Source organism: Aulonocara sp. 'chitande type north' Nkhata Bay, linkage group LG23 (genome assembly GCF_057382095.1).
Source record: "Aulonocara sp. 'chitande type north' Nkhata Bay isolate Kocher_YH1m ecotype deep benthic linkage group LG23, A_spYH_male_GT1.1, whole genome shotgun sequence".
In the NCBI taxonomy this organism is placed as follows: domain Eukaryota; kingdom Metazoa; phylum Chordata; class Actinopteri; order Cichliformes; family Cichlidae; genus Aulonocara; species Aulonocara sp. 'chitande type north' Nkhata Bay.
In genome coordinates this window covers 46,144,764-46,168,800 of record NC_141365.1, presented here as the reverse complement: position 1 = coordinate 46,168,800, position 24,037 = coordinate 46,144,764, and the positions used below count along the sequence as shown (strand labels likewise).

Below are 24,037 nucleotides of genomic sequence, written 5' to 3'. Positions count from 1 at the left end.
TACAGCTTAGTTGTTCCCTCCTTTGTCCTCCTGTTTCCCCTCCCTCTCCCCTCCAGAGAGGAGTTAAACAGTCTGATGGCGTGTGGGACAAAGGAGTTTTTAAGTCTGTTAGTTCTTGTCTTTGGGAGAAGCAACCTGTCACTGAACAGACTCTTCTGGTTGTTAATGGCCGTGTGCAGAGGATGCCTGGCATTGTCCATAATGTCCATCAGTTTCTTTAATGTCCTTTTCTCTGCCACTGTCACCAGAGTGTCCAGCTTCATGCCGACCACAGAGCTAGCCCTCCTGATCAGTTTCTCCAGCCTGGATGAGTCCTTCTTTGCTTCTTTGCTCCCCCAGCACACAGTGTGAAGCAGAACACATGGAGATGAATCAGGAGGTCAGCATCAGTGTCTCCTTGTGGTGGACGGTAAAAGAATCAGAGCCAACGCTCCCGTCCACCCTCGGCATGAAGCAGTGCTGTTTCTGAAACAGGAGGACAAGTCCAGAGAAGACAGAGGAAGCAAAGATGAGGGTGGGACAGGACAGCAGGACTTCCTTCAGTCCTGCAGCTCCATCACACTGCTGTAGGTCCTCTTCATCACACATGTACCTGCAGCCTGTCTTCAAGTCCAGGAGTCACCTCCACACAGTGTAGAAGCCTCCTGTGCAGACCATGGAGTCCAGCCTCTGTCAGGGAAGTCGGCACTAAAGCCTGAAAGACTTCAATCTGTCTCTGCTCCACCCGAGAAAGACCAGCACCGTACTTGTTGTGCATTCAAGGAGGGAACATCAGCGCTGCATCGTGGGAACAACACCGCAGGAACAAAGACACAGCACGGCCGATGAAGGACGAGGACAAAGGAAAGGTGAGTGAGAAGACCCTGGTGGTGTGGACGGACCTGCAGGGGCTCCAAGACTGAGGAGCAGAGACGTCCATGTACCAGCTGAGGATGCTGCAGTGATCCAGGGAGCTCGGTCCAATCTGAGGCCGTGTGAACTACGTGGACCACAGTTTCTTCACAGACTTCAGCCACGTGAACATCTGGAGATCCAACAGTGTACGAGCTGTGAGCCATCAGCTGTTTCTCTCATCAGCTGCTGTAATGAGAGCTGCTGGAATCATCTCGAGCAGCAGGAAATCACTGATGTTGTTTCTAACCAAAGATATGGGACTGAGCTCCGCTGAGCTCCTTCTACTTTCATCCAGATAGAAACTGCTACAGTCTGCTGATTATTGCTTTGCCTCCATCACACGAGCTCTTTATCCTGTTCTTCACTCTCATTGGTTCTTTGTCTGCTTGTTTTTACAACAGTAGTCTTCTGATTGGTCAAAGACAATCAGCTGTGACTAAATGTAGCTCCTACAGCAGTGATGGGAATAACTACTGAAGCTAATCCAGTATCAAAGCTCAGGAATCAGCAGCTCCCACCTCGTTTTCTTTCAACAACTATTTTTAGCTGCTGTGTTTTTGTGTTTCTGCAGACCTCAGACATCCTGCTGCTCTGGACAACTTTTTCATTCTTTTGTATCATTATTATGCTTTTCTTTTATTATTATGTTATATGTATTAATATGTGAAACACTTATTCTTTGTGTTTTTGCTTTGCTCCTGTCAAACTGCTTTAATAAAATCTGCTGCAGTCTAAACTGTGGACGTTCCCTTTTTAACCCTTTGTGAAACAATAAAGGTTTAAATCTGAGTATTCATCTATGTTAGTGTTTAATGGGTCTAATAGGTTGCTTTGGCCTTTCCCAGTAATATCTTCCCTTGCAGTCTGTGGTCCAGGCTTCTAAAACCATCCCAGGTTAACAAGAACTACAATCTAGAGGAGAGCTGCCATAACAGGTGTGACTGATGAGATCTGACCTGCAAGGTTACTCAGGTTTGTTTGTATCAGGACAAGCAGGGAAGCCGCCTGGACGTCAAAGTAGTTAGAGCTGGGCGAGTGTCCTCACCCACATCGGCTTCACAACTCTGCATCATCTACTGAGTAAGACTCAGAGCATCAGAGATTAGAAGGTCTACAAAGAGCTGAACCAGACTTCCTGTATAAAGGTTTTAGTTCCACAGATCGACAGTGTCAGCACAACTAAAACGTGGAGACTGACCTCAGAGTTTCAATTTGATGTTGTGGATTCTCCAGAAGAACACACAGCTGCTTCACTCCTGAATCCTGCAGCTTGTGGGAGCTCAGCTCCACCTCTCTGGGATACGAAGGGTTGAGCTTCAGCACTGCTTCCAGATAATCACAGCTGATCTCTGACAAATCACAGCGCTCCAATCTGTATAAAGAATGAAAGATGTAAGTTTATTAGACAAAGTGCTTGAAATCATTCAGTGTTTCATCATCTGTTCAGAGCTGAAGAAGGTTCAGAATGTAGAAGTTTAGAAAATGGAAACTCCAAACAGCTGAAGCCAACAGGAAGCAGCTTCAAACAAACACAACAAGAGAAAAAACTCTGAATGTTTCACATTAAAGTCGAACATTTCTAACAAGAGTGTTTTAAAGACAGCGTCACTGATGATCATCTTCTGCCCAGTAAAACTTTGGTTTTCCTCATGTGAGTGTTAATGATGCACAAAGACTGTGAGTGCAAAGAGGGAGCGAGGAGGATGACAGAGAGATGGTACAGGAGCATCAAGAACCCGGCGAGGAAATGAGCAGAAGGACTTTGGAGCCTGTTGGATTGAAGCTTTCACAGAGACGTGTTTGACTGGACACCACCAGGACAGACTTTTAATCCCAGGATTTGGATGAGCTTTCTGTCTTTATGGTCACAAATGATGCTGTAACTCTGTGAATGTCCTGGAACTGTCAGCAGTGTGGTTACGTCCTTTTGACCTGAGTTTCCACAGCTCTTATAACAGCAGTGTACATTCAGACTGAGACACGCTTCAGTCTGTATGGACCTGTTTCTGTAGCTGCCACCATCATTCCACATGTTTGTACATCAGCTTATCAAATCCTGTCTGCTGTCTTCATTTATTACTCTTCACCTGCTTCACTGTCACTGTGTGGGCGGAGCTGCCTGAGCCCCGCCCACACAGACACAGCTCCTCTCTGGAGTTAAACTTCCGCTTCATCTCCGCCTCTTTTCTTCATCCTCCACCTCTCTTTTCTCTTCTTCAGTGTTCTGCAGCCACGGCGCCTCACAGCCATTAGCACGCCCATACCTGAGCAGCTAGCATTACCCAGCATGCCGTGCAGCAGTGTCAGTTTGTAAATGTGCAAGAATTCCTGCTCCAAACTGTTTCACAGAGTGCTGTGTGCCGTGACCTTTGACCTGCTAAAGACAGTCAGCTGTGGATTATTCATTGTTGTGTCTGATACTTAGAACTGTGAGGAATAGGGTTGCCAACTCCCTGAAAAATAAATAAGGGACACCTCGTGGCCAGGGCCGGGCGACCCAGTTGTCTTCACCCTTCCCAGTTTGGTGAATTTTCTAGCTCTTTTTTTGTGTGTGAAATTATTTTTTTAACCATTTGACTTGAAGTTGATTTAAGTAGATATGTTCTACTTAAATCCTATTCTATTCTTTGTGATATGAACACATGTGAAACAAATGATCATTTAGCCATTTATTTTTAGCTCAAAATGACAACATTAACACAGTAAAACAGGTCTCTTTCTTAAACAGAAGCCTGTCATGCTTAACTTTTGAGAATATAAGTAAATCTTTCTTTAAAAGAACTCTGTCCTGCTTAACTTAAAATAATAGAAAACAATAGAAAGAAAAATATTCTTGTAACAGTGCACATTTAGTGCATTTAGTACAATTGGCTTCAGTTGAGGTATTATTTCAGCTTTTCTAATGCTAATCAGCTGCTCCTGTTTGTAAACCCGCCTGTTCCCATGATTACGCATCTTAACTCATCATCATTATTCATCTATGTATTACTTTTATGTATTAGTCATCTATTTGTTGTAATCATCTATCCTTGCAGATGTTTATTACACAAAATAAATTATATTATCACACTTCTGGCCACATAGCGCTGATATTCACTGCACATGCCCATATTAACTTTTTCCAGCCAGGTGTTTTCCTTTTCCCATTCTTCCCTTTCTCTGAGGGGAACAAACATTGCTGCTCTAATGCTGGGCTTACACTGTGCGGTTTTAGGCCCATTATGAGCCGATTTTTGAGTGATCGGACCGATTTTGGCCTTCATCGTGTGTCGTGTAGTATACGTGGGGTAACGAGAAGTGATTAACACCTCACGACCAGCTCCCGATCATCAATCGCTCGTGAGGGTCTCACCACAGGCGCTCACACTGCTCACGCGCAAACACGTAAACGTTGGTGTAAAAGATGGAGCAGCACGGCTGTGCAGCGTGTGATCTGGACACAAGCGATGGAGGCACAACTTGTAGAACTTTGGAAAGCTCATCCGAGCCTTTTCGATGTGGCATCACAAAATTATCACGACCACAACAACCGTGAAAATAGTTGGATTTACACTGCTGCTAAATCACAGCTGCCTGATCAATGTTTTTCATTAGCAATTTAGCAAAGTTGATGGTGGTGGTGTGTCTGTGTGAGTGAAAGACAGAGAGAGCGAGCGACAGATTTTCTGTTATAACCTTCATGTTATGGAGGCACAGTGTGCGCACTCAGGTCGCATCAGAGCATCGGTGAGAGTGTGAGACCCTGCATCGTGACCTACCAACTTCTAACCCCTGCGAGTCAATCGTGCAGTTTGAGCAGGAGCTGAATAACGTGACTGAAAAAATCGCACACTGTCTGCCCAGCTTTAGGTGTACTGTCGTCCGAGACTTGCACCGCAGTGTCGGCGTTTGTTTCCCTGTTGGCCATGCTTCTTGTTGTGGTCATCTGTTGTCTTCCGGTATTTTCTCCGCAAGCGACCTTTCCTCGACCAATGAGATGAGCGGTAATCTGAATTGTCATACTCGAATTGTCATAAGTGTGCTGTCAGCTCATTGGTCACAAAGCAGGAGAGGGGCTGGGAATTATGTTTTCAAACAAAGCGTTAATTCCATTAAAAGTTATAGACTACTTTTGAGTCTCACTGTATTACGGGACAAAGTGCGTCCCTTATTAGCTCAATACGGGACGTGTACTTTTGTTTCGAAATACGGGACGATTCCGTATTTTAAGGGACGGTTGGCAACCCTAGTGAGGAAGAAGCTACACAGTTAATCAGGGTCCCCTCTCTCTGAATCAGGAAAGGTGGGCAGGCCGCGTGTGGGCTGCGGGCCATACGTTGAGTATCACTGTTTGAAATGTGAACATTGTTCTGCTGCAGTCAATGGACTAAACCAGAGAAGAAGAAAACAGACTTTACCATGAAGATCCTCAGTGTGGATCAGTATAATATCAGCCTGATGTCTGCAGTTTAGTGTCAGCATAACTTTCACATCATATTCATCTCAGCACAACTAAAACATGCTGACTGACCTCAGAGTTTCAAATCGACATCGTGGATTCTCCCGAAAATCACACAGATGCTTCACTTCTGTATCCTTCAGGTTGCTGTAGGTTCCACTCAGGTCCACCTCTGTGGGATACGAGGGGTTGGACTTCAGTGCTGCTGCCAGATATTCAAGGCCAATATCTGACAAACCACAGTCCTTCAATCTGTATAAAGAATGAAAGATGTAAGTTTATTAGACAAAGTGCTTGAAATCATTCAGTGTTTCATCATCTGTTCAGAGCTGAAGAAGGTTCAGAATGTAGAAGTTTAGAAAATGGAAACTCCAAACAGCTGAAGCCAACAGGAAGCAGCTTCAAACAAACACAACAAGAGAAAAAACTCTGAATGTTTCACATTAAAGTCGAACATTTCTAACAAGAGTGTTTTAAAGACAGAGTCACTGATGATCATCTTCTGCCCAGTAAAACTTTGGTTTTCCTCATGTGAGTGTTAATGATGCACAAAGGCTGTGAGTGCAAAGAGGGAGCGAGGAGGATGACACAGAGATGGTACAGGAGCATCAAGAACATTAAAGTCTGGCGACTAAATGCCTCACTCCTAAATGACAGCCAGTTTTGTGAGTTCATACATACTGAACTGAGCCTTTAACTCTCTGGGATTGCACCAAGACATACATTAGAGGTCGCATAATATAATTTGCAAGTGCCAGGAAGAAAAGAAAAGAGGCTAGGCGGTGTGAATTGGAGGCCAAAATAAAACACCTAGAGCAACAACACAAAAAAGCACAGACAGCCAATTTGCTTTCCGATCTTAAAATGTTACGTAGTGAGCTTAATAGTTTAATAAACGACAAAATTGAGGGCAATTCATTAAACAAAAGTACTATGAACAGGGTAGTAGGGCTAGTAGATTGCTGGCAATAAGACTCAGGAAACAGCAAACTTGTAATATGGTCCAAAAGTTGAAGTCAGATCAAACCCTGATTACTAAACCAAATCAAATTGCAAGTTGTTTTGCCAATTTTTTCGAGTCATTATATAAAAATTCAGATACATGTAAAGATAACAATACACTATCTGATTTCTTAGAAAAGATCAATTTAAAAACACTGTCAGAGTCTGTAGCAAAGGAGTTAGATGAACCAATTTGAGAACAAGAAATTTCACAGGTGATTTCAAACCTTAAAACTAAAAACAGTCCTGGCCCTGATGGTTTTATTAACGAATTCTATAAAAAACTTAAGGACAAAGTCGCACCCTTATTACTGAAAGCTTACCACTGCGCTCTGGAGACTGGGACTATGGCGCCGTCCTGGAACGATGCTACAATTGTCGTAATCCATAAAGAGGGCAAGGACCCCACAAACTGTCAATCATACAGGCCAATCTCATTACTTAATACTGATTCACGCATTCTCACCACGATTTTAGCCAAAAGAGTTAGTAAAATTATTACACAGGTTATAAATCCAGATCAAACGGGGTTCATTGCAGGAAGGCACCATGGGGACAATGTTCGTAGATTGTTGAACTTAATGTCCTTGTACAAGACCAAACAAGAAGAAACAATGATTCTGTCTCTTGATGCGCAAAAAGCATTCGACAGGGTTTCCTGGCAGTACTTGGGCCAAACACTTGAAAGATTCAAATTTGGGCCAAATTTAATTAAGTGGATACAGATTCTTTATTCCAACCCAATGGCGGCTGTACGGGTAAATGGAACAATATCAGCCAGATTTCCACTGGAACGTGGGCGTAGACAAGGATGCCCACTGTCGCCCCTGCTGTTCGATATAAGTATTGAGCCTCTGGCGCAGTTGATTAGAGATGAACATGAAATTCAGGGCCTTTCAATTAATGGAGAACAGCATAAATTGTCCATCTACGCAGACGATGTACTTTTATACATTTCAAATCCTGCAGTCAGTTTACCTCATTTAAGAGAAATTATTACGGTTCCCTCTCTGGTTACAAAATTAATATTGACAAAACATTGGCAATGGATATAGGAGGAAACATTTCACTAACATTCAAGGAGCGATGTGGCTTTAAATGGCCAAACGAAGGTATCAAGTATTTAGGAATTCAAATTCCTCACTCATTATCAGATTTGTTTAAAGTAAATTATGAAGTTATAGTTGCAAAAATAAAAAAAGATTTAGAGAGATGGACAGTCCTGCCTCTGTCTTTCTTGGGTCGGATCGAGAGTATACGTATGAATGTATTGCCAAGACTTCTAGACCTTTTTCAAATGCTGCCTATTAACATTCCCAACTCTACATTTGATAATTTAGATAAACTTTTTTCCAAATTTATATGGCAAAGCAAACGCCCAAGGATCAAGTTCCAAACATTAAAACTGTCAAAACTGCAGGGGGGATTGGCTGTTCCAAACCTGAAATATTATTTCTGGGCAGCTCATGAGACCCCTGACTGTATGCTTTACTGTTTCAATAATTTAGCATAGGTCTGTTTCGTTTTGTCCATTTACGGCTAAGTTTGTCACATGTTATTTAATATTACATAAAGTTTTTGTTTTTGTTTTCTTTTTGTTGTTGTTGTTGTTGTTGTCTGTTTCTTTGTTTGCTTGGGTTTTGTTTTGTGCGTCCTAATTGCAGTTCTTATTTTAATCTACATTTCTGCATTGCGGTTCCTGTAACTGTCCTACTTGTGAACATTGACAAGTACAAGTTGCAATGTTGTAAATTATAATGAAAATTGAGTTAAAAAAAAAAAAAAGAACATTAAAGTCGTACATTTCTCATAAAAACAGGACAAAGACTTGAAAAAGTCGTGTTTTTCCTTCCAGGAACCACATGGCTTCACTTTTAAAGGTGAAGTGTGACAGAAATGGACATATTTGAAGTCCAACACCTTTTTCCAGTCACATTATTAAAGCAGACAAACTACAAGCTCATTTTCATTCCAACAAGTCATCTTCTGACCTGGACTAACAACACTGGTCTCTATGTGCAGCTGGCTGTGAGACCAGTGCTCAGGGAGCGTCTACAAAGTGCAACACTGAAAGAACATCACACACTCATTTGCTTCCAGCACTTTCACACAAACATCTACTGCCATTATTGTCACCAAACTCTGTGGATCCTTTATTGCAAATTCAAATGGGATCAAATGGTCAGACAAAAGAGGGTTATGAGGAAATATGATGAAATGTTGTGTATTAGCAGCAAGTTATTGAATCTTTTTCCTCGGAAACCAAACAAACTGATTGACAAACATGTTTTTACAAACTCAGTGTTGGACTTGGATCAGCAGGATAAGCTGATGTTTAAAGGCATTTGAGTCTCGCTGTATGAGAGTCCAGTTCTTACTCAATATTTATGGATGATGTTCTTTCAGTGTTACACTTTGTAGACGCTCCCTGAGCCTCACAGCCAGCTGCACATGGACCAACTGACATTACCCAGCATTAGAGGCGGCTGTAAAAAATTCATGTTCCCATTTAAATGGTTTTAATTTGAATAAAACGATGTTGATTCATTCAATCCTGAATCGATGTTTAATATAAATGTATTTTGCCAGAATCTCAGGTTAAAGCTCACAAACTATTTCAACAAGCAGCAAACAGCTAAAACAGTAAATGAGAGCAGTTAAACACACAAAGATGGAAACACAGAGCGTGGATCGTTCACTCGACGGCACGTACACGGACACGCCGTCGGGGCTGAAAGTGGACAGCTCACAGATCCTGAAGCTGCAGGTTTCATCTGTCTCCAACCAAAACTGAGTGAAGCAGCAGCAAAAGAAGATCCAAACTCTGCTTCACGTTTGATCAATATGCTCATGAATTCTCTCTGACTTTGGCTGTTCCTGCCTGCACAGCTCTCTCTCTCTCAGTGTACTCCAAGAACAGCTTCAAACATCTGTTTCTGCATCATTCACTGTTTATTAGCCACCAGTCTGCTGTTGTGTAATAATGAAACAAGTCGATGCTTCAGTGCGTTGAATTGTGTTACACAAAGAAAAGCAAAGTTTTCACGTTGTTCAGGCAGAATCGAGCGTTGAAGAATGAATTCACACGTCAATAAACATTTTCATCAGCACAAGCAGGACAATGAAAGCAGGAAATACCCCAAACTGCTATTTCTCATTCTACAACTTCAACAACTGCACATGAATTATACTTCATACACAGACCCACAGTCTCTGATTGCTCTGAAATCTCACTGACAGCCAATAGAAATAAAGAAAAGTCCAGACTGACAGTCTCTGTGGGGTTAGGCAGTGAACTGCTCACGCTGCGTTCAAGTGCATCACAAACTATTGGAATTGGATGAAACTTTGTGAAGCAGATTTCTTCTCAGCTGCTGTTTTGAACATTTCCTCATGAACTGTATTAAACTCTGTAAATGAACTGAGAACTATTTCTACATTTGAAACTATGGATTCATTTTCCCGTTCACTTCTGTACGTTAGTGTATAAATGAATGTTAGACTGGGCTCCATGGAAACACTTGGACTGGTCTCAGCTGCCTTCTTTCTGTAGTCCTTTCTCTTCTCCAGCTTCTGTTTGAAATCCTCTCACAGAGCCTGAAACCTGCTTTGCTGTCATGTTTGGGCCTGTGTTCCTCTGCTTTAACACAAACCTCACCACAGCAGCTGTGTGGGTCGTCTCTGTAGCAGCCAGATCAGCTTCTGATACATGAACATCATCACAGCTCCTAACTTCACCTTTATTAGCTTTGACATTCATGTCTTTCTTTTCTCTGTCTGTTTCCACACAAGCTCAAAGTCTCTGCAGCCTGTTTTTATCTGCTATCATCAGATCTCCAACAGCCTCATTCACATCCATCACACACTCTACAGCCTCACCAGTACTGACTTCATCTTCACTGACTGATGGAGCACAACATGAACCTGTGGAGGCTGAAAAGCTGTCCTGACAAACATCTCCCCGTCACCACTCCACTTCTGTCAGCCTTTAAATGAACCCTGCTCAAGTCTGTCACTTCTATTTGGAGCCAAGAGGAAAACTGTTGTTCAGTCGTTTGGAAAGACACAACATTTCTGAAAGCACTCAAACTTCTTCACATTTGTCTTCAGACACATCCTGAACATTTAGGAACTAAAGAACGTTTCAAACATCAATCAAAGATCTGAAATATAGAAACACAACAACAGCTGCAGTCAGTGAACTCACCTCAGAGTCTCCAGTCGACAGTTTGGACTCTCCAGTCCAGCACACAGAAGCTTCACGCCTGAATCCTGCAGCTTGTTGTTACTAATGTCCAGCTCTGTCAGATGGGAGGGGATGGACTTCAGGGCCGAGGCCACAACTTCACAGTGAGTCCCTGAGAGTCCACAGTCAGCCAGTCTGAGATTACAGAAAATATAAAATATGTTATTATAAAAGCAGAAAATCTGCATTATAAACACAGACTGAATGTATATGAAGACAAAACAAAGTGAGGTCATAATCTGATGAACATCTGCTCTTCACATCTGTGCTTCAGCTCCTCTTACTGTGTTTGACATGACACAACGATTCAGTCTCTCTCAGACCTGCAGACTTTTAATGAGAATCTTTGTTTGGCTTTAATCTGCAGATGAAGGAGGAAGATGGTGTCACATTTAGGCTTCCATAACGTCCACAGTCTGTCAGTGAGATCTGATCCAGAGTCAGAGTGAAGACACACATTTGGACTGTTTCCTGTCTTGAATCCAGAACATTTTGAATGAGTTCAGCTCAGTGAAGAGTTCCAGCTGGAAAGACGATCTCTGTTTGCTACCTGCTGCTGTCAGGTACGACTGTTCACGTCCACACGCAGGAAAAATCTGCTGACTGTCACCAAACGGAGCAGAAATGTCATCACTGGACAATAATGATGAATGAACTCAGAGCTGCTGATATCACATCTGATTTCAGGGGAACTAAACTAAAAAGGAACAAATAGAAACAACCATCATGACTCTGTTTGACCTTCAGATCAGAAACTATGGTTCAGAACAGCAGCAGGATTTCAGGCACTGTCACATCCTCAACATCCATATTCCAAATGCTCTTCCTGACAGGACACTCTTTGTTCCCACTCAGGGAGTTTCCATGTGTACAAATCATTTCTGAATCTCAGTAGACTGGGAGGTTTTTCCATCTCATGAATCTCTTTCCTAACATCAAACTAGATAAATCAAACAAAGGAACTGGAGTCTGTCTAATTTCTGACCCCAGTAAAGCTTGTACTGGGATACCCCGACATACTCTCTCTCCATCTGCTCCCACAGCCTCATATTCACAGCTGGCCCTTCTCTCAGCATCCACACTCAGGGTGGGGGCGGGGTCAACACCAGTCAAAACCATTGCTTTGGCCTTATGGCCATTTTATTAGTGTGCGTTTCTGAGTAACAAGCAGGACTACGCACAGGTGTTTGGACATGTGTGGACCCGACCTACACTTAAACTTCTTAAATCCTCTGTTTCTGTGTCACCAGCTACACTTTTAATATTAATGTATTCACTCCGACATTTTTGGGGAGCGGTCAGAGCTCGTACACTGCAGACAAACATGTCTCCCAGCACACAGCTGACTGTCAACTCTCTGAGATTGGATATGATTCATTTAGATTATATCTGTAAGGTGAAGTTTATCTCGGTGTTTATTTGTTCCTGAGGAAGTCAGCTCGGCTCAGATTAAACTTTAATAACTGAACAATTTCAATGAACCTTAACGCCTCCCTGGAGCATATATGGAACTGAATCAGTCACTTTTCTTTATTTCCTGATGTTCATATGTGACATACATGTTTTAACCATTAATCTGGAATTAAACTGACATTTAATATATTTTAAGGAGGAAAGAGAAATTTCACCAGAGGATGTTGATGCTGTTCATGGAGACTGAAGACAGAATGATTTATCTGTCCTAATATTTCTGCTGCTCTTTCCTCAGGTGCAAAAATATTTTAACTGTTGGTTTTAATTCAAAATCAATGGTTAAAATGTTAAAATACCAACAAACTTGTGGCGTTAGTGTTGATATTCTGTGAGTTACTTAAAGAGATCACACAGGTACAGGACATATTTTATGTTCAGGTTTATGCATGTTTGTGGTGAGATGTGCATGTAGTGGGCTGTTATGTTGTAAACTGTGTGGATGTGTTTGGGAACAGAAAGATTATTTTACTGCATAAAACGGCGCTGATCAGCTGTTTCTGCCGCTGACACACTCGGCCGGTGAACCACCTGACTCACACAGGCTCTCCTCCTCCACAGTCCTCGTTTATGAAGAGCTTTACAAACACAACATCACGGCTAACAGCTGGATTCTCCCGTTTCAGTGCCAAACAGCCACTTCCTGCTACAGACAGTAAAGTGGACAGTTTGGCGCTAAACACGTTTTTAAAACTTTAAGCTCTTATTTGTTAAAGCCAGCTTCACAGACAGATCTGTGTCAGTGTTTTAGAGCAGGGCTCAGTGGTGTAAACCAGCCTTTATATGTGTTTCATCTCCATTTTTACATTAAACTGAACCAAAACACTGAAACCTTCACCTGATATGTCTGTGTAGGTTCTCATCATACAGTCATGGTAATCTAAGGAGCCTGGAAAGAAAAGTGACTTCTTTAAGTTTCTTGAAGACGTTTCATCTCTCGAAACCGCTGCTGATAATCACCCACACCCTTTTTCACAGCTTGGCTCATGTGATGAGCCACATGATCAATAGTTGGTCAGCGACCCTCTTAAGGGACACTCCCACTAGGATTAAAATCTGGGACTCTCCACTTTTTGGTTTTAGAAGTGAAGAAGCTAAATGTTCGGATTAAACATCTTCAAGAAACTTAAAGCAGTGCACTCGCTTTTCTTTCTAAGCGGCCTTTCTTAGATCACCTGATATAACCTGAGTAAATTATGTCGAGTGTCAGCGGGGTTTGAAAACTCTGCAGCATGACCCGGGTGTTGCTGGTGGCATCATGAGCTTAGACCCCTCAGTCAGCTCGGTCTGAAGTCATCGTCAGCACTAACAGGCACAAATAGGCTCTAACGTGACAAACTGACCCGACATTTAAAGAGTGCCCACTACAGTCTCAGCTAAAACATATTAAAATGTGCAACGCCAAGGACTGTACACTGGACTCCATTTCAGTGCAAAATAATAAAACAAAGTAAATCCATCCAATCTCCTCTGCCTGTCCTTATCATCAATAAAAACAATTAAGAAAACAGAAAATCATAGAAACAGTAATCTTTGTTATTGCATCATCACACATCAGTTCCCAGTAACTAGTCAGAATGAGACGTTGTTTTCATCTTTCTCACACTCATCTCACTCCCCGGTCACAACAGGTGGTGACTTTAACAGGTGTTACAACCTGGCTCAAAGCTGCAAAAGAGGGCGGAGACTGAAAACAGAGACTGGTTTCATTTTGAAGTTCTTAATAACCTCGGCTAAAGATGAAAACAGACAGCGTGACAGGGTCTGACAACGAGTGGTGGCGTCGTCCTAGCCGACCTCGGCAGTTATTCACACGCCATGACCAAAAACTCCTGCAGTGTGACAGCAGATAGAGGAGGAGTCACAGAGGAGCGTAACAGCTGTGACAGATGCAACAGGAGGACGAGCTCCAACAGTAAACACACTGTGAAGACAGGAAAGCAGTCACGAGTGATGTTGGTCCTGTTTTTATCTCCACTAAAACCTCTCTAACGTCACATGTAACAGAACACAGACACATCTGATTATCAGGGACCACGACCCACATCTTTGCCTCACTATGTTTATACGAAGAGACTGAAAATAATGATTCTCCCAACACATCACCAACACTTTTATGGCAAACAGATAATAGTGAGTGAAAAGAGGTGAACTGTTTCATATGCAGTTATCAGGGTAAATACATTTAAACCAAAGACACTGGAAGAGTAAAGGAAAGGAACTGAAGGTGACAATTCAAGAAGCTCAACAGAAGTCAAATGTAACATGATCAAGATTCCCTGTTAAAATATACTATGTTAATAATAGTGTATAGTATAGTAGTAGACTACACTAATAATAGTGTATAGTATAATAGTAGACTATACTAATAATAGTGTATAGTATAATAGTAGACTACACTAATAATAGTGTATAGTATAATAGTAGACTATACTAATAATAGTGTATAGTATAATAGTAGACTACACTAATAATAGTGTATAGTATAATAGTAGACTATACTAATAATAGTGTATAGTATAATAGTAGACTACACTAATAATAGTGTATAGTATAATAGTAGACTATACTAATAATAGTGTATAGTATAATAGTAGACTACACTAATAATAGTGTATAGTATAATAGTAGACTATACTAATAATAGTGTATAGTATAATAGTAGACTACACTAATAATAGTGTATAGTATAATAGTAGACTATACTAATAATAGTGTATAGTATAATAGTAGACTACACTAATAATAGTGTATAGTATAATAGTAGACTATACTAATAATAGTGTATAGTATAATAGTAGACTACACTAATAATAGTGTATAGTATAATAGTAGACTACACTAATAATAGTGTATAGTATAATAGTAGACTATACTAATAATAGTGTATAGTATAATAGTAGACTACACTAATAATAGTGTATAGTATAATAGTAGACTATACTAATAATAGTGTATAGTATAATAGTAGACTACACTAATAATAGTGTATAGTATAATAGTAGACTACACTAATAATAGTGTATAGTATAATAGTAGACTATACTAATAATAGTGTATAGTATAATAGTAGACTACACTAATAATAGTGTATAGTATAATAGTAGACTATACTAATAATAGTGTATAGTATAATAGTAGACTACACTAATAATAGTGTATAGTATAATAGTAGACTACACTAATAATAGTGTATAGTATAATAGTAGACTATACTAATAATAGTGTATAGTATAATAGTAGACTACACTAATAATAGTGTATAGTATAATAGTAGACTACACTAATAATAGTGTATAGTATAATAGTAGACTATACTAATAATAGTGTATAGTATAATAGTAGACTACACTAATAATAGTGTATAGTATAATAGTAGACTACACTAATAATAGTGTATAGTATAATAGTAGACTATACTAATAATAGTGTATAGTATAATAGTAGACTACACTAATAATAGTGTATAGTATAATAGTAGACTATACTAATAATAGTGTATAGTATAATAGTAGACTACACTAATAATAGTGTATAGTATAATAGTAGACTATACTAATAATAGTGTATAGTATAATAGTAGACTACACTAATAATAGTGTATAGTATAATAGTAGACTATACTAATAATAGTGTATAGTATAATAGTAGACTACACTAATAATAGTGTATAGTATAATAGTAGACTATACTAATAATAGTGTATAGTATAATAGTAGACTACACTAATAATAGTGTATAGTATAATAGTAGACTACACTAATAATAGTGTATAGTATAATAGTAGACTATACTAATAATAGTGTATAGTATAATAGTAGACTACACTAATAATAGTGTATAGTATAATAGTAGACTATACTAATAATAGTGTATAGTATAATAGTAGACTACACTAATAATAGTGTATAGTATAATAGTAGACTACACTAATAATAGTGTATAGTATAATAGTAGACTATACTAATAATAGTGTATAGTATAATAGTAGACTACACTAATAATAGTGTATAGTATAATAGTAGACTATACTAATAATAGTGTATAGTATAATAGTAGACTATACTAATAATAGTGTATAGTATAGTAGTATACTATATGAAGTCTACACCGCCACGTCCTTAAAATTCAGCGAAATTAAGGACGCATTTGAGGGCCGCATTTCGAGCAGCGACCTTCGTCCCGTCGCTGTGATGTAATCGGCCTTAAAATGCGTCCTTTAAGGCTGCAGACCCTGAATTGGGATACAGCCAGAGTCTGGTCTCTGTTTTCACAGAGGATGTGGTTCTGTTGGCTTCATCAGGTGATGGCCTCCAGCTCACAGTGGAGCTGTTCTCAGCAGAGTGTGAAGCCCTGTGAATGAGGATCAGCATCTGAGGCCATGGTCCTCAGCTGGGAAAGGGTGGAGTGCCCACTCTGGGTCAGAGACGTTCCTGCCCCAGGTGGAGGAGTCTGAGTATCTCAGGGTCGTGTAAAGAAGGGGGAGGGGAGCAGGAATCAACAGACAGACTGTTGCTGCGGTAACAGTGAGGTGGACGCTGTACCGGTCTGTCGTGGTGAAGAGAGAGAGAGCTGAGCGTGACAGCAAAGCTCTAAATTTACCGGTCGATCTACGTCCCTGCCCTCACCTATGGTCACGAGCTGTGGGCAGTGACTGGAAGAACCAGATCGTGGTTACAAGTGGGGCAAATAAATTTTCTCTGAAGGGTAGCTGGTGTCTCCCTTGGAGACGGGGTGAGGAGAATCCCCTTCACAAAAACTAATCAAGTGAACAAGACTCTCCAGGAGGTAAACATTTAAATATCCAAGTCCACCATAAAGAGAAAACTGCATGAAGGGAAACACAGATGGTGCATTACAATTCACTGCATGTGTTTTACATGAAGAATGGAGGATATACCGTCCACTTTCACTCTGTCTTTAGCAGCAAGTGGCTCTTTGTTGTTTGGCTAGCTGCACTGAAACAGGAGAATCCAGCTGTTAGCCGTAATGTTGGTGTTTGTAAAGCACTTTATAACCAAGGACTGTGTTTTTAATTTAAAGATTAAACTATTAACCGACACTGATCAATGATGTAATGATCACATCTGGACTCACCGAGCCTTTCTGCAGTTCCTCACAGCTGGAATCAGTCTCAGTCGTCCCTCCTTTGAAGCTTTGTACTTCTGCAGGTCAAACTCATCCAGAACCTCCTCTGACATCTGCAGCATGAAGGCCAGAGCTGAGCAGTGGATCATAGAGAGGTCCTTTGACCTTTTCTTTGACTTCAGGAACTCTTGGATCTCCTGATGTACTGAGAGGTCGTTCATCTCCATCAGACAGTGGAAGATGTTGATGTTTCTGTCAGGACAGGAATTAAACTTCTTGTTATTCTTCAGGTTCTTGATGACTCTCTGGATGGTTTCTGGACTGTTCTCTGTCTGACCCAGCAGACCTCCTAAGAGTCTCTGGTTGGACTCCAGACAGAGGCCATGAAGGAAGCGGACAAACAGGTCCAGGTGGCCATTTTTACTCTGGAGGGATTTCTCCATGGCTCGTTTAAGGAAATCATCCAGAGATGACTCTCTGTATTTTTTTCCCAGAAAGTCCTTCAGCACCTCTGTCTTCCTGTTGGTGAAACAGTGGAACATGTAGACTGCAGCCAGAAACTCCTGGATGCTCAGATGAACAAAGCAGTAGACTGGTTTCTGGAAGATCACACACTCTCTTTTGAAGATCTCTGTACAAACTCCTGAGTACACCGAGGCCTCTGTCACATCCAGACCACACTGCTCCAGGTCTTCTTGGTAGAACATGATGTTTCCTTTCTCCAGATGTTCAAACGCCAGCCTCCCCAGCTTCAGAAGAACTTCCCTGTCAGCCTCCGTCAGCTCCTGTGGACTCGTCTCATGTCCCTCGTGGTACTTGTTCTTCTTCCTCTTTGTCTGAACCAGCAGGAAGTGTGAGTACATGTCAGTCAGGGTCTTGGGCAGCTCTCCTCTCTGCTCTGTAGTCAACATGTGCTCCAGAACTGTGGCAGTGATCCAGCAGAAGACTGGGATTCTACACATGATGTGGAGGCTCCTGGATGTCTTCATGTGGGAGATGATTCTGCTGGACAGCTCTTCATCACTGAATCTCCTCCTGAAGTACTCCTCCTTCTGGGCGTCAGTGAAGCCTCGTACTTCTGTTAGCCTGTCAACACATGTAGGAGGGATCTGATTGGCCGCTGCAGGTCGGGAAGTTATCCAGACGAGAGCCGAGGGAAGCAGATTCCCCTGGATGAGGTTTGTCAGCAGCTGGCTGACTGATGACTTCTGTGTGACATCAGACAGCAGCTTCCTGTTGGTGAAATCCAATGAAAGTCTGCTTTCATCCAGGCCGTCAAAGATGAACAAAAGCTGAGAGACAGCCAGCTTCTCTGCTGTGACCTTCTGTAATGTTGGATGGAAAACATGGAGCAGCTCCAGAAGACTGTACTGCTCCTCTCTGATCAGGTTCAGCTCCCTGAATGAAAGCAGAACCACCACACTGACATGTTGGTTCTCCAAGCCCTCTGCCCAGTCCAGAGTGAACTTCTGCACTGAGAAGGTTTTTCCAACACCAGCCACGCCGTTGGTCAGAACCACTCTGATGGGTCTCTGTTGGTCAGGTAAGGCTTTAAAGATGTCCTGGCACCTGATTGGAGTGTCATGGAGGGCGTCCATCTTGGAAGCTGTCTCCAGCTGCCTCACCTCATGTTGGCTATGAACCTCTTCACTCTGTCCCTCTGTGATGTAGAGCTCAGTGTAGATCCTGTTGAGGAGGGTTCTACTTCCTGTTTCATCACTTCCTTCAGTCACACGTTCACATCTCCTCCTCAGACTGATCTTATGTTCATCTAAAACCTCCTGCAGACCAACATCTGCTGAAAGAAAGAAAAACAGAAAGAAAACTCTTCAATGTCTGAACAACAACAAGAAGTCCAGTTTTCAGAAATGAGTCCATCAGCAGACAGATGTTCAGTCTTACTTTGTACACAGCTGCTCTGACTGGCTGTCTGCAGTCCAGCTCTGCTTCTGGATCTTTCTCCACACTGGGGACAGGACCAGTCTCCTGATGAAGCAGACTGGTCCCAGTATGAGCAGATGCACTGTCTGCAGAACCAGTGTCCACAGCTGGTAGAGACTGGATCCTTCAGGACGTCCTGACACAAAGCACAGCAGGACAGCTGCTCCTCCTCACAGACACCACTCCTCTTCCTCTTCCTCCCTCTGTGAACACATTTCTTTATCACTAAAATCATTGACTGTCAGTGACAAACATCCAGATTTGATGACACTGTGCAGAAGCTCTGATGGTCACAGAGAAAAGTCAAAGTGGAGAAACTTGTGTTTGAGTTCAGAATCCAAGTTTCCTTTGCTGTTCCTGCCTGTCTTATTAAACACAGAGTGATCAGCCTACAAACTCCACAGTAAAAGCCTTCATCACAGAGCTGATTATGTCCTTCACTGGATGTACTGGAAGTTTGGGATCCATCACTTTCAACTGACCTTTGACCTCCTCTAAAAACTGTGGTGGAGCAGCGGTGTCACATTCAGAGCTTTCAGCTTTATTTTGAAAGAGTTCAGTCATCAGGAAGTGAACTTCTGGGTTCTGATTTTCTTTCTATTCTTTTACAGAAGTGAAGAAGAAGAACTAAAAGCTTTGAAATGATCTGAGTGATATTTTTGAACATTGCCACCAAATTGAGTTCAGCCTCCAGCAGTAACTTTGTTTCATGATGCCTCCCTGATGATGTGATGTTTGATTACAAACCTGTTTATGTGTTAGACATTAATCACATGAACACAGGCAGAAAAAAGAAGCCAATGAAACAAATGACAGAAACGTGTTCATTCACTGCCATGATCCATATTTTATATGTACAGATGTTTGTAAAGAACACGTGTGCAGCGCTTTGTTCTGAGTATCTGCTGTCAGCACACAGTGCAGCAATAACTACAACCACACGTTTCTGTAGATCCTGAACATCAGCCTGGAGGAATCTGACCTCAGGTCTGCACACAGAGGAGCTTCACCTCTGGGATGATGCTGGCTTCAGCTCCTTCTACAATCAGGCAGAAGCTTCTGCACCATCAGGACACAAACAGAGAGGAGCTTCTATCCTCAGACCATCCAAGTCCTAAATCAGAACATGCTCCCCTCATAGCATCACCATCAGGGTTTAAACAGGACCTTACATCATGTTCTTGTCTCACTGTCATATTTCAGATCATACCTGATTCATTATGACGTCACACGCTGCTACACTGATCCTGCTGCTTCATTACTGCTGATATTACTCTGCTCACTCTGTTCAGTTACTCTGTTTACATCACTTTGCTCATTTGCTTTGTTCTGCTTGCACTGCTCTGTCAGTACATGCTGTGCTAATGTGGCACAAAGCACTTTAACATTACATCTGCACAATGTTTCATTATTTCATTTAATGATTGTTTCTAATGTTTTGTCCAGTCACAGGAGCAGCTCAGCACATTTCACTGTGTTGTACGTGTATGACGATGCCTGTGACAAATAAACAGCCTCGGACTCTTCAATCTTCTGCATTTCTTTGGAGATCAGCTCAGTGGCCTGTTGAGACCATCTTTCTATTTCTGATGACTCAGTTCAGATTATTATCCTGATACTTTCTTTTAAAATGTGATGAAATCATTTATCTGATGTTCTGACACAAATACACCAAAACGATCCCAAACAGCACAAACCACCACGTTACACACAGTGTAATAAAAATACAGGCAACTACAAATAAAAACACTTTAAAATATAAACTAAAATTACAAAGTGGTCACAGAATTTCAAACACCCGTAAATGAGTCAGCAGCTCTCTTACATGGTCAGCTGAGCTCCATGATTGAAGAACATTGTTGCTGCAGGTTCATGACTGAACTCTGGAGGTTTGTCTCTGGACCAGTCACTCCTCACAGACACACAGCTGGATGCTGGAGACTGTGACCTCTGACCTCTGCAAACACAAACACATCACATGAATTACTGATTAATCTGTTTAAAATCTTTTAAGCAGCTGCAAACACACAAACTGGATGATGTGATGGTTTCTGTCAGTAATAGTTGTCTCAGATTAGAGTACAGACGGCTGCAGAGACGTTCACAGCAACAGAGAAGAAATCATTACCTTGGATTGCATTACTACTACGATTGATACTAGCATTATCGTACCCGGACCACCATTAGGAATCATTTATGATGTCACTGGTAGAACACATTTATAGAAACAACCTTTGAACTCTGAGTCAGCAGCTCTCTTACATGGTCAGCTGAGCTCCATGATTGAAGAACATTGTTGCTGCAGGTTCATGACTGAAGTGTGGAGGTCTGTCTTTGGACCAGTCACTCCTCACAGACACACAGCTGGATACTGGAGACTGTGACCTCTGACCTCTGCAAACACAACCACATTGCATTCATTTCACATCAATTAGTACACCACAAAAGGCATGCAAGGAACACAGTATGAAGGCAAACTTCTGGCTTCAATAACATTCAACAGGTCAGGTGGAAACTTTTCTCAGATTTGATTCATGTTTTTATAGAACGATCCAGCTAAAAAAAATATACCATTAGGTCAGGGGTCAGCAACCTTCAGGACCCAAAGAGCCATTTGGAGCCAGTTTCCACGCAAAAGAAAACACTGGGAGCCACAAATACTTTTTGACATCTAGAATGAAGATAACACTGTATATACTGTTTTTTACCTTTATGCTTTGTGTGAACAACTAAGGTGTGTTGCTTATGAAATCCATGAAGTGCTACAGAGAAAATTACATGTTATTTATGTAATGAACACATTTGAACTCTTAAAGAAATATAACCAAAGGAAAGACACCCAGCTGAACTAAAATGATGTAGCAAACAAAAACTGCTGTGAGCCGCCACCCTTATATCTCCTTTGGGCTTTTGGAGCCTTGACCTGACTTTTAAAAAACAATTGGAAAAAAAGCTCTATGCTGCTGAAAGATGAAAAATAGATATTTGCAAAATTCTGCCTAAATATGTATTTTACCTGGTTAATGTGTGTGGCGGGGCGTGGTCTGCAGCGCCGCTGCAGGGGAGGCGGACGCACCTGAGCGGCACCCGCAATCACGCCTCGCCGCCTTAACGTCTGTGCTGTTGTGTTGGTGTGTGTCGGGCTGTGAGCTGCAAAGCTACAGCCGGCTGTGTGCGTACAGCAACCGTGTGTGAAAAGTGGTCAATAAAGAGAAGCTGAAAAGCGTGTTCATGCAAACATCGTCGGGTCTGCCGTGATATGTTTACAACGGGACTTCTGCTCCTGAACCTCTGCGCACAGCGTCTGCAGGTCGGGGCTGTACGAAGTCACTTTCATCTTTACAGGACTGTAAGCTGTCGTCTGTGAGGCGTGAGCGGTGTTTGTTTTTAACATAGTTCACGGTGGAGAACAGCTGCTGACATAATGTGGATCCGAAGATCCATAATTGGCCTACCTGGGGCTGAAAGTCTCGATAAATGCACGGCGTTTCGGCGGGTACACCGGCTTCCACGAGTGTGACGCTTATTTGAACGATGAAAAAATAAAAAATATAATTTTCTTTTTATATTTCAAAATCACAATAATCTTCCAATTTAGAACTACAAGTTAAAAAAAGAACATAAATAAAATACACTTCAGCTAAATACTTCTAATTTATTTTCCCAAACCACGAGGAGCCGCACTGTAAGGACTAAAGAGCCGCAGGTTGCCGACCCCTGCATTAGTGTTAGTCAATGTTGCAACTGAACTGAAAAACAAAATATTTTGGTCAGGTCCAAAGAAACAAAGTCACTATTAATACAACACAACCCCCCCAAAAAGAGCCATGTAGACCCCGGGCTCTATGGGTCTTGTGCTCGGAGCTTGTTCCTGTGCTGCCATGATTAGTGCCTCTGTGCTGTCTTTCAGTCCAGCTTTGTTCAGCCACTGGTAGGATTTCTGGATGTCAGCCACTTCCTCTGCCTGCTGGTGGTGCAAACTGTGTTGTTCTGAGTTTCATTGGACGTCTTTGTCCAAAGCACCAGACAAAGGGCAAAGTAGATGCATTTGCATCAGCAGGAAAATACACCCCAAACTAGCATCATCATTATACAACTTTAACAACTGCCACTAAATGATACTTCATACACAGACCAGTGTTAGGTTAAGTTATGATGTCACTGGCAGAACATTTATAGAAACAACCTTTGAACTCTGAGTCAGCAGCTCTCTTACATGGTCAGCTGAGCTCCATGATTGAAGAACATTGTTGCTGCAGGTTCATGACTGAAGTGTGGAGGAACTTTTTCTTTGGACCAGTCACTCCTCACAGACACACAGCTGGATGCTGGAGACTGTGACCTCTGACCTCTGCAAACACAAACATCAATAACTGATCAGTTCTCTCTGACAGCCATATGATCAGCTGATCCCTCTGTGATATTGTGTCTGCCTCATAACGCTGACAGGTCAGCCAATCATCAGCGGTTTTTTCTGTCTCTGAATGAACTCAGTTTGTTCTCAGCTCTTCTCTCTGATTCTGCTGCACTGACTTCACTTAAACTTACAGAGTTCAGATCTTAGCAAGAAAACAAGTCAATAAAAAGCAAACTCAGATCAAACAGTTTGAACCAATCACAGATCAATGATTCTGTCATGGTTATGTTGAAATGACTAATAAAGTTAGTAGTGTTCTTACATTGTTGCTGCAGGTCCATGACTGTAAGGTGGAGGTGTTTGTGTAACCCCGTCACTCCTCACAGACACACAGCTGGATGCTGCTCCGTCCTCTTCCTCCATCTTCTTGATGTCAGGGTGGAGTTAGTCTGAGAGGTAAACACACACACTCAGAGGTGCTGTTGTGCTGGAAGCATCACACTGACGGCTTTCTAATGTTGGAGCTTTGGCCCTAAAGTCCAAACCAGTTATTTTAGAGGCTCAAAGTCTTTAAAAAACACCAAAACCATCACATTATTTA

The 24,037-nt window shown here is 41.7% G+C and overlaps 2 protein-coding genes across 2 annotated transcripts in view; both read right to left on the bottom strand.

Annotated features, from left to right (window-relative positions):
• Positions 1 to 24,037, bottom strand: part of LOC147302785 (uncharacterized) — a 431,420-nt gene that overhangs the window by 228,550 nt on the left and 178,833 nt on the right. The gene's annotated exons all lie outside the window — the stretch shown is intronic.
• On the bottom strand, positions 2,074 to 23,859 carry LOC147302794 (protein NLRC3-like). Its single transcript, XM_086284566.1, has 8 exons — positions 23,829 to 23,859; positions 21,372 to 21,450; positions 20,935 to 21,036; positions 19,041 to 19,282; positions 17,148 to 18,936; positions 10,542 to 10,715; positions 5,405 to 5,584; positions 2,074 to 2,266 (listed from the first exon to the last, which is right to left on the bottom strand). Exons 1-8 carry the CDS (start codon positions 23,857 to 23,859, stop codon positions 2,074 to 2,076), a joined length of 2,790 nt encoding a protein of 929 aa, XP_086140692.1.

Coding starts and splice junctions, on each gene's coding strand:
- LOC147302794 (XM_086284566.1), bottom strand. CDS start 23,859: ATGGAGGAAGAGGACGGAGCAGCATCCAGCT. Junction 19,283..20,934: donor CATGAACCTGCAGCAACAAT/GTTCTTCAATCA, acceptor ATGTGTTCACAG/AGGGAGGAAGAGGAAGAGGA. Junction 2,267..5,404: donor TGTCGATTTGAAACTCTGAG/GTCAGTCAGCAT, acceptor TTCTTTATACAG/ATTGGAGCGCTGTGATTTGT.